Here is a 12,841-nt window from a genome sequence, read left to right on the forward strand (position 1 = left end):
TTCTTCTCATCTCTGAATTTTGTTCTCAAATGTCATGGCAACTTGTGATCTTGACAACTTGATGAATACAGAGTGCCTTATACACAGAACTATAAATGAATCAAAGCAATTACCCATCTCTTAGACCATACTGCAAATGTATTTTGGTAGGTCCCGAGGAACAGCACTTACTCTTATCCAGTTATAATTCTACTGCTCACAGTCTACAGCCTCATCTCCCACTGACTTTGGTAGGCATTTTCAGTGTGTACTTCAGTCAAGAGAACAATATTTGGCTCTGTATTTAGGGGAAAACAATCTCCTTGGGAATGATGGGATCAGTGGATGTTAGACATCTAATTTGTTGGCTAAATTAACTGGCTAGTCTCCCACAACTCCTTATATAATTGATAGACAGATAGTGAGATTTGCATGAGTTTGCGTACTAAAACATCTAAATTAAGGTGTTTTTATCTGTGTGCTGAGTCTCAATCAATTTGTATCCACATTCTCAAAGAGTTTAGCTTCATATTTCACTCCAGATGCTCGATTCTCCATGACTTGCTGATGTTACTATTTTTTTTCTTTCCTGGCTCTCTGTCTAACTAAATAAATGAGGAGCCTACCCAGCTCATTTTGCCAGGTAAGGCAGATGTCTGAAGTTAGTGCAGTCATCAACTTTTAAGAGCAGATAAATCTTGTGGACAGGCATCAGTGGATAAGGGAAGAGCAGCTGACGTCACCTACCTGGAGTTGTGCAAAGCTTTTGACACTGTCCCACATGGCATCCTGGTTGCCGTGTTGGAGAAAAATGGATTTGATGAATGGACCACTTGCTGGATAAGGAATTGGCTGGATGGTCACACTCAGAGAGTTGTGGTCAATGACTCAATGTCCAAGTGGAGACCAGTGACGAGTGGCATTCCTTGGGGATCGGTGTTGGGGCTGGTGTTATTTAGCATCTTTATAGTGTACATGGACAGTGGGACAGAGGGATAGCACCCTCAGCAAGTTTGCAGACTACATCAAGCTGAGTGGTGCAGTTGACATGCTAGAGGAAAGGGATACTCTCCAGAGGGACCTGGAAAGGCTTGAGAGGTGGGCCCATGCCAACCTCATGAAGTTCAACAAGTCCAAGTGCAAGGAAAGTGTAGCGACAGGACAAGGGGAAATGGTTTTAAACTGAAAGAGTGTAGATTTAGACTAGATGTAAGGAAGAAATGCTTTACTGTGAGGGTGGTGAGACAGTGGCACAGGTTGCCTAGGTAGGTTGTGGATGACCCCTCCCTGGAAGCACTCAAGGCCAGGCCGGATGGGGCTGTGAGCAACGTGGTCTACAGGGAGGTATTCCTGCCTATAGCAGGGGGTTGGAACTGCATGATCTTAAAGGTCCCTTCCAACCCAAACCATTCTGTGATTCTATGATTCTATGATCCAAAGCTATGTTTCTCATCTACCCTTTCCCCTGCCTTTCTGGTTACACAAAGAGTGGTTTCAAACTTCCTTAGTGCCACTCCTTAGCAGCTTGTACTTTTTGTATCCAAGCCACACGTTTCATACTCACACAGTTGTTAGAACTGATTGATACGCTTCCTTTACAGAACAGCAAATCAAAGGTAGCCCAGTGGAACAAAGTGAGCAGAGATCATAAACAAAACAAAAGACTGGGTTAGAATAATACTTGATTTATGATTGAGGGAGAAGCTGCAGGTACCGTGAGATGTGATTACCAGGCCAAGTGTGTGTGTGTGTGTGTGTGTGTGTGTGTGTGTGTGTGTATGTGTGTGTGTGCGTATGTGTGTGTGTGCCAGGGGAGAAGAAATATTACTAGAAATAAAACGCAATTAATAGTGAAATGCTTTAGAAGAGAAAAACCATTATTAGAGTGTGCAACAAGAGTATGCCCAAGTGACGTGACAAGAGCAAAGCCAAACTGAAATAATGACCACAAACAATTAATTAAAATGCACTGAAGGACTGTTGCATACCTTTTGAGGACATGCCTCGTCTTTGTTCCCAGGACACAGGAATATTGAATCTGCACCAGGTGTTTGGTCATGCAGCCAAATGACGAATATGATTCAGTCCCTTCTCTGCTAACCTGCAAACTGCTTAAGACAGAACCCATTGTTATAATTGAATAAGCTAGAACAAAATTAAATACAGTGCTGCCAGTGCGTGGAATTGATTACATAATCATCCTCATACAGGATGTACCAGAATCATTTACTTGTTTCACATTATTATTCAAGCATCAAGAGCTGATAAAGAAAAGTTAAAATGGTGCAGTCACGATAGCTGATTGCTCCAGTATGTATGAATAAGATCTCCTGCTTGGTTTATAAGTGGGACAAATGCTTGTATGCTTTCTAATTTTTCTTTCACATGTAACTTAAACACTAAATCTGAGAACAAATATGTCTAAGGATACATATATACACAGTTGTACTCCAGACCTATGTCTATAAATACCGTCTACATATTTGGACGTTGAAATGATGTGACTGTTACTATAGCACAAGTGGTCAGGTAGTGATGGCAGCTTCAGCAGTCCTTAATAACTGCCTCCCATTTGTTCCTCTGTCCTCCTGATGTTTAGACAGAGATGGATTCACAACACTTGTTCACAAAGGATCTGATCCAACTTGTAAGAAAGGCAGGGGAACAGTCTCATCTCCAGTACTGATTTTGCATTAACACCACTTGGACCTTTTTTTGTCGACTTTCTATGATTTTCTGGGCATTCTGACCTAGCACATTTTGTGTATTTAAGACATTGGAAATATTTTTGTCTTCTTCCTGGTTATGTTTATGGGTTTTATTTTTATGTGCTTTACTATATGCTGTCAGGAAAGTGGCATTCTGTAGCTTACACAATATAGAGTTGTATGTAGAGTGTAAACATTTACTTTTCCAGGACTGAACACTTCCGTGGCCTCAGGTGACTGGGGATAGTGCTGGGCTAGCTGCGATAGCACTGGACATTTTTTCCCATTCTCTTAATGCTGAAAACTTTTCCAAAACAAAGCAAAACAAACAAACAAACAAAAAACAACAAACAGCAACATCAACAAGACATCTTTTGCTTATTATCGAGCTACCAGGGGAATGATCATGATATTTTTCTGTGCTTCATCAACACCTTCATTCTTCACCATGCACTCTACCTCCATTTTCATCTATTGATACCCCTCACATTGCATTTTTCACTACCGATTGTAAACTGCCCAAATTAAGCCATTTGTCTTTACTTACCTGAGACAGGGGAGGTTTAGGTTAGATGTTAGGAGGAAGTTTTTCACTCAGAGGGTGGTGACGCACTGAACAGGTTGCCCAAGGAGGCTGTGGATGCCCCATCCCTGCAGGCATTCAAGGCCAGGCTGGATGTGGCTCTGGGCAGCCTGGGCTGCTGGTTGGCGACCCTGCACATAGCAGGGGGTTGAAACTAGATGATCATTGTGGTCCTTTTCAGCCCAGGCCATTCTGGATTCTATGATTCTATGATTCTGTCTGTAAAATATTATGTAGCTTAACTTACTGAACAATAAATTCCATTAGTCTCATATAGCGGCCAAAATTTCTGAGGTGTATGCCAGTCCTTACAATGCTGGATTAGATTTATGCTTCAGTGATGTTTTTCCTGCTCTATGAATACTCTGTGGACAGAGTCAGAGGAGTTCACCACGAAACAGGAAACACACTATGTGTTAACATGCCTCTTAACGAGCTTTTAAAAGTGCATTTATTTTCTCTGTTTCCTCCAGTAGACCATCAGGTCCCATGGGCTCTAATAAGGAGTTGTTTGACTCACCACTGCCGCAATTTCCAGGAGAGATGATGGAATTTGCACACTGAAAGAAATTAAGTTATTTAATTCACTCATTTCTCATTCTCAGAAGATTTGAAGGAGTAAACAAGTAATAAATGCCTCCCGAGTGCATCCATGTTGGCGTCACTCTGGTTACATCAAAAATGAATTTGGCACAAGATTTGTTATAATTTATCTCCTACTATAGAAGTGCCTTATCCTTTTAGTTACTCTACAAAGTATAGGGAAGCAAGAATAGGGGGAGAACAGAATGTGAACATGAAGTGGCAGCTTTCTTCTGAGATCTGTTACAACTCTAGCTTGGAGGGTGTTTAGCTTCACTTTTACCATTTCTTCTGTTTGTTTTGCTTTGTTTTGTTTTCCAGCTCTTAAAAGAGCAGAGAATCTTCTTAGCCACAGAGTTACTATGAGACCTAAGTAATTGCTATCTATAAATGCCTTTGAGAGAAGCTAATACAGAATAGAATGCAGCATAAGTTCTGAAGTTGCCAATCATTTAGCCATAGGGCTTGGTTGCTATTTTCAGTAGTGCAATGCCTGTCTGTTTTGTTTGGTTTATTTACCCTTTTAAACCTTTTTTGGTTTATTTACCCTATTTACCCTTTTACTGAAATGAATCCAAATTTTTACAAATCTAATTGATGAGAGAGCTGTTCACCTCAGGTTCAGTCTGAGTCCCATTGAAAATCTTGCTTAGCTCTGCTGGGATCTTTTTAAGTTCAAAACACAACCCCATAATGAGAGACCATTAGAAGGATTGTGTCCCATTTTAGTCCCAGTTCAGTGCTGTTATGAGTTATGCTAAAAATTAACAAATGAAGAAAATTCGTTTGTTCCCTCCTGCCTCCATTTGTGACAGAGAAGACGTGAAGTGCTGAATTTATTTCTGGGAAACCTTCACGCTCAAAAGATGTTACCAAATCCTCTTCTCATCTTCTTCCATACAGCCAAATCCTCTCTCTGTTTACAAAGGAACACAAACTCCAAAACACCGATAACATTTTTACTTCATCTGTATCCATGGCAACTCATAAATCCCACTGATCTTTACAGATGTCTTCTTCACAGGCCCACAAGAATCACAATGGGCCAAATATAAACTATGCATGGGTGACAGAGGTGGCAGTGGACTTTTTAACCACACAGCTTGGAAAGATTCCTTCTTGTAGCGATGGTTGAAAGCCAGGATTCACTGTAAGGCCCATGAATGCTGGTGAAAAATTAACATACATGTAAGTTTTGCATAGAAAGTTTACAGACATGTATGTCTATCCACTAACATGGAAAAAAATATAGCCTTATTTTTTAACTGAAACAGTTGAGAAAGGTTGGACACCACTTGTAACGCTCCATCTTGTCCTTACTTAATTGCTATTCATAGGTAGATTGTGCATGTGAAGGGTGGGATCTGACAGGAGAAGGTGATGGTTTGTGGAAATACGCATCTTTCTGGTTCTCACTCCATTGTTTTCTTCTCAACTAATTCTATAGCCAGTATTTTTCCTGCACTCTTCCCAGAAGTGACTTGATCCAGGTGACTGAAGGATGAAGATTAATAGCACTGTGATGTACACAAAGCCTTCTTGGCACTGCGGTGTAGGCTGTCTTTTCCCTTCTCTCGCAGCTTAGAGAATTAATGGAAAACAGAGTTGATAAAGGCAAGTGCCTTATCTGCACTTCTGCTAAGGAAGGAGGGAAGTGAGTCAGACATGGTGGTGGGGCAGGATGATGATAACCATCCTGGCTGCCACCAGCAGTGAGAGGAATGAGGGATACCAGCTGTTCCTACAGCAGTAACCCATGATCTCCCACCACCCTTGTCCTGAGTGATGCTGGATTACCTGTAGCTGGCAAGCTTGGCACTGGGTCAGCTTTGGGAGCTTGGAAGAGTTGTTCTGTCCTCCAGCAGCACCAGAATAAAATCTCCCAATTCTCTGAATAATTTCACAACGTTTTTTGGCATCCAGAGTTGCAAAATGGTGACTTCCTCACAGTAACCAACCCTTCCTAAAGAAAGTTTTCTTGAAAAAAAAAGAAGAACCCTCTCGATTGGCTTTTTACTCTTCTGCATAATTAGATGAAGAAATGTTCCAAAGGTTTTGCCAAACGGAAGTTTCCCTTTAAAACTCTTCAAAGCTCACCGAAGGCCAATTGGTTGGCAGCACTTAAAGGATTTTGGAGATTTTCTTGGATGAGGTTTTCTTGGCTGGTAACAATGCAAGAAAAGTAGTAAGTGTGAGCTTAGAATAAATATTCTGTGATTGTAAAGAATTAAAGAGCTTTAGGGGAAGGAAAAGAAAAGCTGTAGCTATTTCTAATTATAGATAATAGCTCCTGCCATTTTTAAGCTGATCTTTTCTATGTATAAAATATTTAAGGAAAAACAACAGTGATTTGGTATTAGCCTTTCCTGCTGAGGTGTGAGATGGAGGTAAGACATGGACAAGGGCTTTCACTGTCACAAGGAGAATAGGTCTATGGCCTGAACTGGTGGACAGATGAGAAGATCTCAGTTTTCTTTTCTCCTTTGAGACACATGGTAGCCAAGCAGTGATTAGTTAATGTCTTTGTATCTATTTGTTCTCCTAACCTTACAGCAGGAATAACGTTCTGATTGGTAATTTGTGTGGCTCCTAAGTTAGGACACACTGAGGAGGCATATTGAAGTTCTTCAGTGATGCAAAACATCCGAGCCAGGTGAAATCCTTCCTGTTCAACTCTAACAAAAAAGACTAGTTTCTGATTCTAAAATACACGATTCAAGTCTGGCAAATGCACGGCATTTAATCTCCTGAGATCTAAAGCCAACTATCTTCAGCTCATCTTTTTTTCCGCTGCTATGCTATAAAACTCATTGTTATCATAGAGTATTCCAAGTTGGAAGAGACCCATGAGAAGGGTCCATAAGGGACCCATTGAGTCCGATTCCTGGCTCTACACAGAACCACCCAAAAATCAGACCACGTGCCCAGGAGCACGGTCCAACGTTGTTATAGCCAAAAAAAAACTATTGTTTCTCTTACTTCTAGTTTTTAATCCAATCTGGGATATCCTTGATAGGTGAGAAGTGAGCTATTTCAAATCATTTTATTGTTAATAGCTGTTTGAAAATAGCACTGCATGCAGGAAGTCTTGGATCTCTGAAAGTATCATCGTATAGAATGAGTGGCTGGACTGATAATGTCATATTGTAAAAAATATCACCATAGTTTATACGGTTATCAGCATATATATGATAGATTGAAACAGTCACAACTTCATTGCATAACTTGATTACTGACACTGGGTCAGTAATTATCCAGAGAAAGGCAATGGAAAATATTAATGTGGGCAAACTTGGTAAGGTTTCTTGTTCTTCATATACAGCCCTCGTTGAATCACTTGAACTATACATGTGCAGTTCCTCTGCTCCGATTCCAGCCTCTTGAAGCCTAAGACTCTGTTTTCTCTTGATGCCTGTTCTAATCAGCAGCAGAAAATAAGTATCTCCACAGGACAGGATATCTCAGAAACCCTCCAGCAGTGCCCTCTGGAGGTGTCTGTTTTTCTTCATGTGCTGTAAAAGAGATGTAGAGGAGCTTAGCTCGGATTTGCATATCTTACATTTATGTTGTTGAATGAATAGCACGTTAGACAATGCCAGGTGCTTTTTGGTGCAGCTATAGCAAAATTTGGATAAAGGAACAAATTCTCAGTGTAATAGCTGATCTGATGGCATATGCTGCATCAATAGACTTTGTCCAAATAATTCTAAGAGCTAGGAGAAGTGCCTCTCTTAGTATTTTTCCCCATTTTTATAGCTTATTCTGAAAATCCCACTGAATTTTCTTTTCTGCTCTCTTATATCCTGGATTTTAAAAAGAGGCTATTGAATCTGAGTTCTGATTGTGCTGCCTTGTCTTGAGAGACAGCAGAGATGCCATTGCTTCAACAGGAGCTCCTATACGGCGTGTCTGCTTTGAAATGTCAACCACTTTTAAAGAGCCTGGCTTCATACCCAGCCTTTGCTCAAGTTTTTATTTATTTCGTTATTTACCTGGATTTATGTAAGAACAGAAAGACCTTGTCTTGTATTCCTTCTCTCTCTGAAGGGCTTTATATGTAGTATTGCCCTTTAAAAGTTACTAAGCATCACATAATTCAGTTTAATATTCTGTCTTGTAGCATTGTGTTTCCTTTGGTATTACACTCCTGGAGACGATAGGACCTTGAAGGTGATATTTTAAACTAATAAATGAGAAGAACTGAAACTAAATCTGAACATTGTAAGCCAAATGGGTTGACTTGTACTTCAAGCTTCCATTCTGTACATGAAAAATACGCAACCATCAGAATTACATATTTACATACAAGGAAACATTTTATGCAAATTTGTCATCTGTTCCTTTTTTTCCTATGTACCAACCCGTAGACTATTAGCTAATAAGCTACGATTCTATGATTCTATGAAATGCTTTTGCCCGTTGTTCTGTCATTCTTTTTTCACCCCTTCTCCCCCCCAACTTCAGCCAACAATTTTAGGATGGTTGAATCATTGCAACATTTGATAGAGAAGTAGTAGTCTCCAAGCTGAAGATCTGTGTGAACCTCCATAGAAGGAAGATGACTACAATCATTTCATTGCTAAGCATAATATTGAAATTACAACTGAAAACTCTACAATGATGGAACTTCCATTATTTTCTCCTTGCTGTGAAATTGCACCTCTTTCTTGGAGAGCTTTTCTTTTTCACTTGTTGTCAAGTCAGATGCATCCTTAGGTCAGTAGGTATATGGGGCAACCCCATCAGATTCAACAATATTATATTTAAGCCTAGCTGTCCTGAGCTTCACATGAGATTGTTAAAAAATGCATATAGTTCCTTAGCTGAAATTGGTATTCGGGGGCAACTATTTAGGATAAGAATTTTTAGCCTTATTCTTCCCATGCCATGAGGAGTGTCTAAATAGCTTTCCAAGATCAGATGCCAAGCTTTACATAAGTTGGTTTAGCTGAGATGAATCCTACAAAGTTCAGCAAGCAGATTTCTGTCTACAGGTTGTAGTACAGACCTGGGAAGGTAAAGCTGAATTTCCACTCCCTGCACGACATCCTGTATTAAGACCATTTTTATTTATTATTTTTATGCTCTGGCCTACATGAAAACTTATTTTTTGAAACTATATGTTGGCATTATTTATTCCAAGCATGCTAAGAACCAGGAAAATTAGTCCACATGATGCTGTGCCTTGCTTCTTGCACTGTCTGAGCCACCTCTTTCAAAGCTAGTTTGGGTATCCCTTCATCACATGTCAATGGAGATGTACCATCAGAGCCAGAGGAGAACCCTATTGTGCAGTTTCACACTCAAATCACACTGATTTTCGTGAGCAGGTTTCACCCAGCAGGAGTTCCTGGCCGTGTTGTGGTTTACAAATGTAAGGGTATTGTCCATGCTGATGTGTATTATATTTAATATATATCTTTTTTTAGTATTTTTTGCTCTTCTAAATGGTTGCTTTCAAATTTGATTTTACCAGAAAGGATCAGGCAAATTTCTTACTGACAATAAATTCTTTCCAATCTTTGTCACTTACTGGACAAATTACTTGACTCTTTTTTTCCTATTTTCTTCTCTTTCAATGCCAACACATCAGTGTTTTCTAGTACAACAAAGTTATAATGTCTTTTAAAATTGGAATATTTTAGTTATGCTTGGTTTTGCCACAATAGCAGACTACTGTTCAGTCTATTATGATTCTATGAAATATTTATTCATTTCCTTCTCTTTCTTCTCTGCAGTATGAGGATTTGTGCTCATTTCTCTAGATAGGTTTGCACTTTCTATTGTTATACCAGTATTTAGAAGACAGCTGATGTTAAAGTAGTAATAACGAATAAGTAAGCTTTCCCTAATTCTAACACAGCCATTTAATTCAAGTGAGCAAGGCTAGCAGGTGGTTCTCAGAAGATCTCATTAGGCTCTTTGATTGTCTCTAACACCTCTAGTAAGCAAATGTCTCATTACCACGGATATTTACATATGCTTTACTTTCATACAGATTGCCATACATCAGTGAACTATAAACCTATTACCAAATGTCTTCAGATTTAAATGGTAAATACTATTCCTGCTGTGTGGACAAACTATAGCTATCAAAGACAGTAAAATCTAACAATGCCCAATTTGATCTTGATTTTCATATTTAGTATCACTGAACTTTTCAAATCGTAAAAAACCATGAAGTCTTTGAGCCCTTCAGAGATATCCAGAACAGTCATAGCATGCATACAATGAAATACTCATCTGACAAAGGAATCAGTCTGGAATATGAGTGGAAGAACGATGGGGAGAGGAAAATGTAAAGGTTTTTCTTTTGCGGTTCCTGTGGTGACTAAATACTGGAATTTTATATACTCAGCTGTTTATTTTATGCAGCCTCATAATCATAGAATGGCTTAGGTCGTATGGGACCTTAAGATCATCAAGCTCCAACCCCTGCGGTGGGCTGCCTGCCCCCACAGCCCAGGCAGCCCAGGGCCCAGCCATGGCCTTGGGCACCTCTAGGGATGGGGCACCCACAGCTCTCTGGCAGTGCCAGGGCCTCAGTGCCCTCTGAGTAAAGAATTTCTTCCTAACATCTAGCCTAAATCTCTTCTCTTTGAGTTAAAGTCCTGATCTGGTGCTGCAGCCTTTCATCTGAAAGAAGGGTTACCATCTGCTTATCATACGGACATCATTATAGCATTGTAGTTTGACACTGACCTAATTCTTCAAACCTTGTGCAACTCATAACTTCCCTATCCACCACACGTCGTAGTACTTGGCTTATATTTCGTGAGGACTTGATTTTCTGCCACTGAAGCTGATGGAAAGAATTACACAAAGCCCAGTTCTGTGCATACATTCTGCACCAATAGCAATCCCCTACTACTGACAAAACTGATAAAGCCCACGCTGTTTTTTAGCAGCTGATCACCCGACTTTCATTTTATTTTACTTCTCCCAGTCTGAAAATATGACACTTTGAAATATTATCTGCTTTTATTGAAGATCTTATTCTTTCCAGCATGCTGTCAAAGAGAAAGTATATCAACAGAACCCCACACTTTTCCAAGTGTGGAACTTGCACCTTTTAACAGTTGGTAAGATTAGATGCTCAATCCCAACATCAAAGTATCTCTGAGAGATACTTAGATGGACTAGATGATCTCAGAGGTCTTTTCCAACCTTAATGATTCTGTGATCCAGTCTGTCTTTCTTTTCCTGCTGGGGTAGAAGATAATCCCCATTTGAGATTCCTTTGATGAGAAGTTTTTTGGACATTAGTAGGAAATACGAGGGAAATTTCTGAGCTTTTCTCTACACTAGAGAAGTTTTCTGGGTTTATAAGCTAGTAAGATGACTTCAGCTTTACACGGATGCAGACTGGATTGTGCATAGAAAGCTGCTTCTTGAAAACCAGTCCTAATTTGTCCTATTTCTGATGTTTAGTACCCTTCTTTTTCCTGTGTCCCAAGAGAAAAAAACTCCCATTCTTAACATTATCACTTCCTATTTCCACGTGCTTCTGATGCTAACATTCATCCAGTTCCATATAATGACTAGAAACTGGAAATAAACATTTTCAGGTTAGGAATAAAAGACATGATCCTGTAACGGGAGGTTGGTTGTGTATCCCTCAGATCTTTAATTAAAGGCTGGTGACATGAAGCCTAATATTTGAATGATTGTGGAGGGTCTGATTCTGTGTTATGCAAGAAATCCTTCTGCTATTTTGCGTCTAAATGCACTAAAGACTGCTGTAAAGACAGTGAATGCTACAGGTGTGGTTCTCTACATTTCTGTACTGAATGTTTTCCTAAAGAACTGAACAAAATGAAAGAGAGAAGCTTCTCTCATATACATCCCAAAAAACAACTCAAAAGCAGCTGTGGGATGAAGCAGAATCTGTTCTCCAGTTTCTAGTCACCTCCCTGGGCCAAATTCCAATAAGTGTCAGTATCCAACCTGTGATGGGGATTCAAGTCTGCAGAAATTCACTGAATTGAGATAAAAAATGTCAATCAAATCCCCACAGATTTAACACACTTTTGGTAGACAGTGGCTGTGAATTCCACACTAAAGGGAAAATTGGTTTCTTACGTATAATGGAGTAATTTAATTGGGACTAACAGATTTCGCTTTTTGCCGGAGTGGAGTCTGTCCATTACTTTATGACACAACTACATTGTATGTATGCTTATGCTATTCTTACTGATGCAAATTATTTTTTGGGCCAGGGAAACTTGTTAGAAAGTGATACTGTTTATTATTCTAACCAACTACACACTGATGGATAGAAGGAAGAACCAACCACTAAAACCATTTTGAGAAAAAATAAAAGAGAGAATTTGCACCATTAATCTATCTCTTTTTTTTGCTTTTCTCTCTTCTATAGGTTGCCCAGGAATGTGGGACAATATTACATGCTGGAAACCTGCAAGTGTGGGTGAAATTGTCTTTGTCAAGTGTCCTGCGCTGTTCAGATTTATCATCTCTGAAGATGGTAAAGTCCTTTCTCCGTGTTTTTTGCTTCTGCCTTGTAGAACTGCATGGCCAGCAGCCATATAGAGCCTGATTCAATTGCTATGTTTAAAGGGAAAGTAAGAGCTACAGTAGCCTGGGGTTGGTTTGAACTTCTGTTCAAAAGAAAGCAGTAAAAAAACAGGATGTTTGTGTGTAGATCTATCTGCACACGTTGGGTAGAAGGGGGAGAGATGTGTGGAAAAAAAACCTGTCTCAGTCACTGTGAAATTATCACAAGATCTAGTAGCTAAACAGGATGTTCTGCCCTTGGGTATCCACAGAGATCAACAGGACCTGAGACTGTGTGGAGGTGTCAGACAACTAGTCATCACAACTGTAACCTATCTTAGAAAATAACTAAAACTCAGAGCTGAGTTCTGTTCATGCCTGAGGAATGGGTATGCATGAAATGACCAATCAGAGGAGCTGCCATCTTGCAGGCCCAGTGGAGGGCTGGTGAAAATTAAAAGTTCTAGAAGAGGTG

At 39.8% G+C, this 12,841-nt stretch overlaps 1 protein-coding gene across 19 annotated transcripts in view; it reads left to right on the forward strand.

The window, feature by feature from the left end:
* The window catches only part of ADCYAP1R1 (ADCYAP receptor type I), a 137,042-nt gene that overhangs the window by 64,871 nt on the left and 59,330 nt on the right, over positions 1-12,841 (forward strand). For all 19 annotated transcript variants that reach the window (XR_006935203.1, XR_006935204.1, NM_001398247.1 and 16 more), the window contains one exon: positions 12,230-12,337. Coding sequence is in view for 17 of the 19 variants with exons in the window: in NM_001398247.1 (NP_001385176.1) it covers positions 12,230-12,337 (108 nt within the window). In the remaining 2 variants the exon portion in view is untranslated. The remainder of the gene's footprint in view (positions 1-12,229; positions 12,338-12,841) is intronic.

The sequence above is a fragment of the Gallus gallus genome, chromosome 2, assembly GCF_016699485.2.
Source record: "Gallus gallus isolate bGalGal1 chromosome 2, bGalGal1.mat.broiler.GRCg7b, whole genome shotgun sequence".
In the NCBI taxonomy this organism is placed as follows: Eukaryota; Metazoa; Chordata; class Aves; order Galliformes; family Phasianidae; genus Gallus; species Gallus gallus.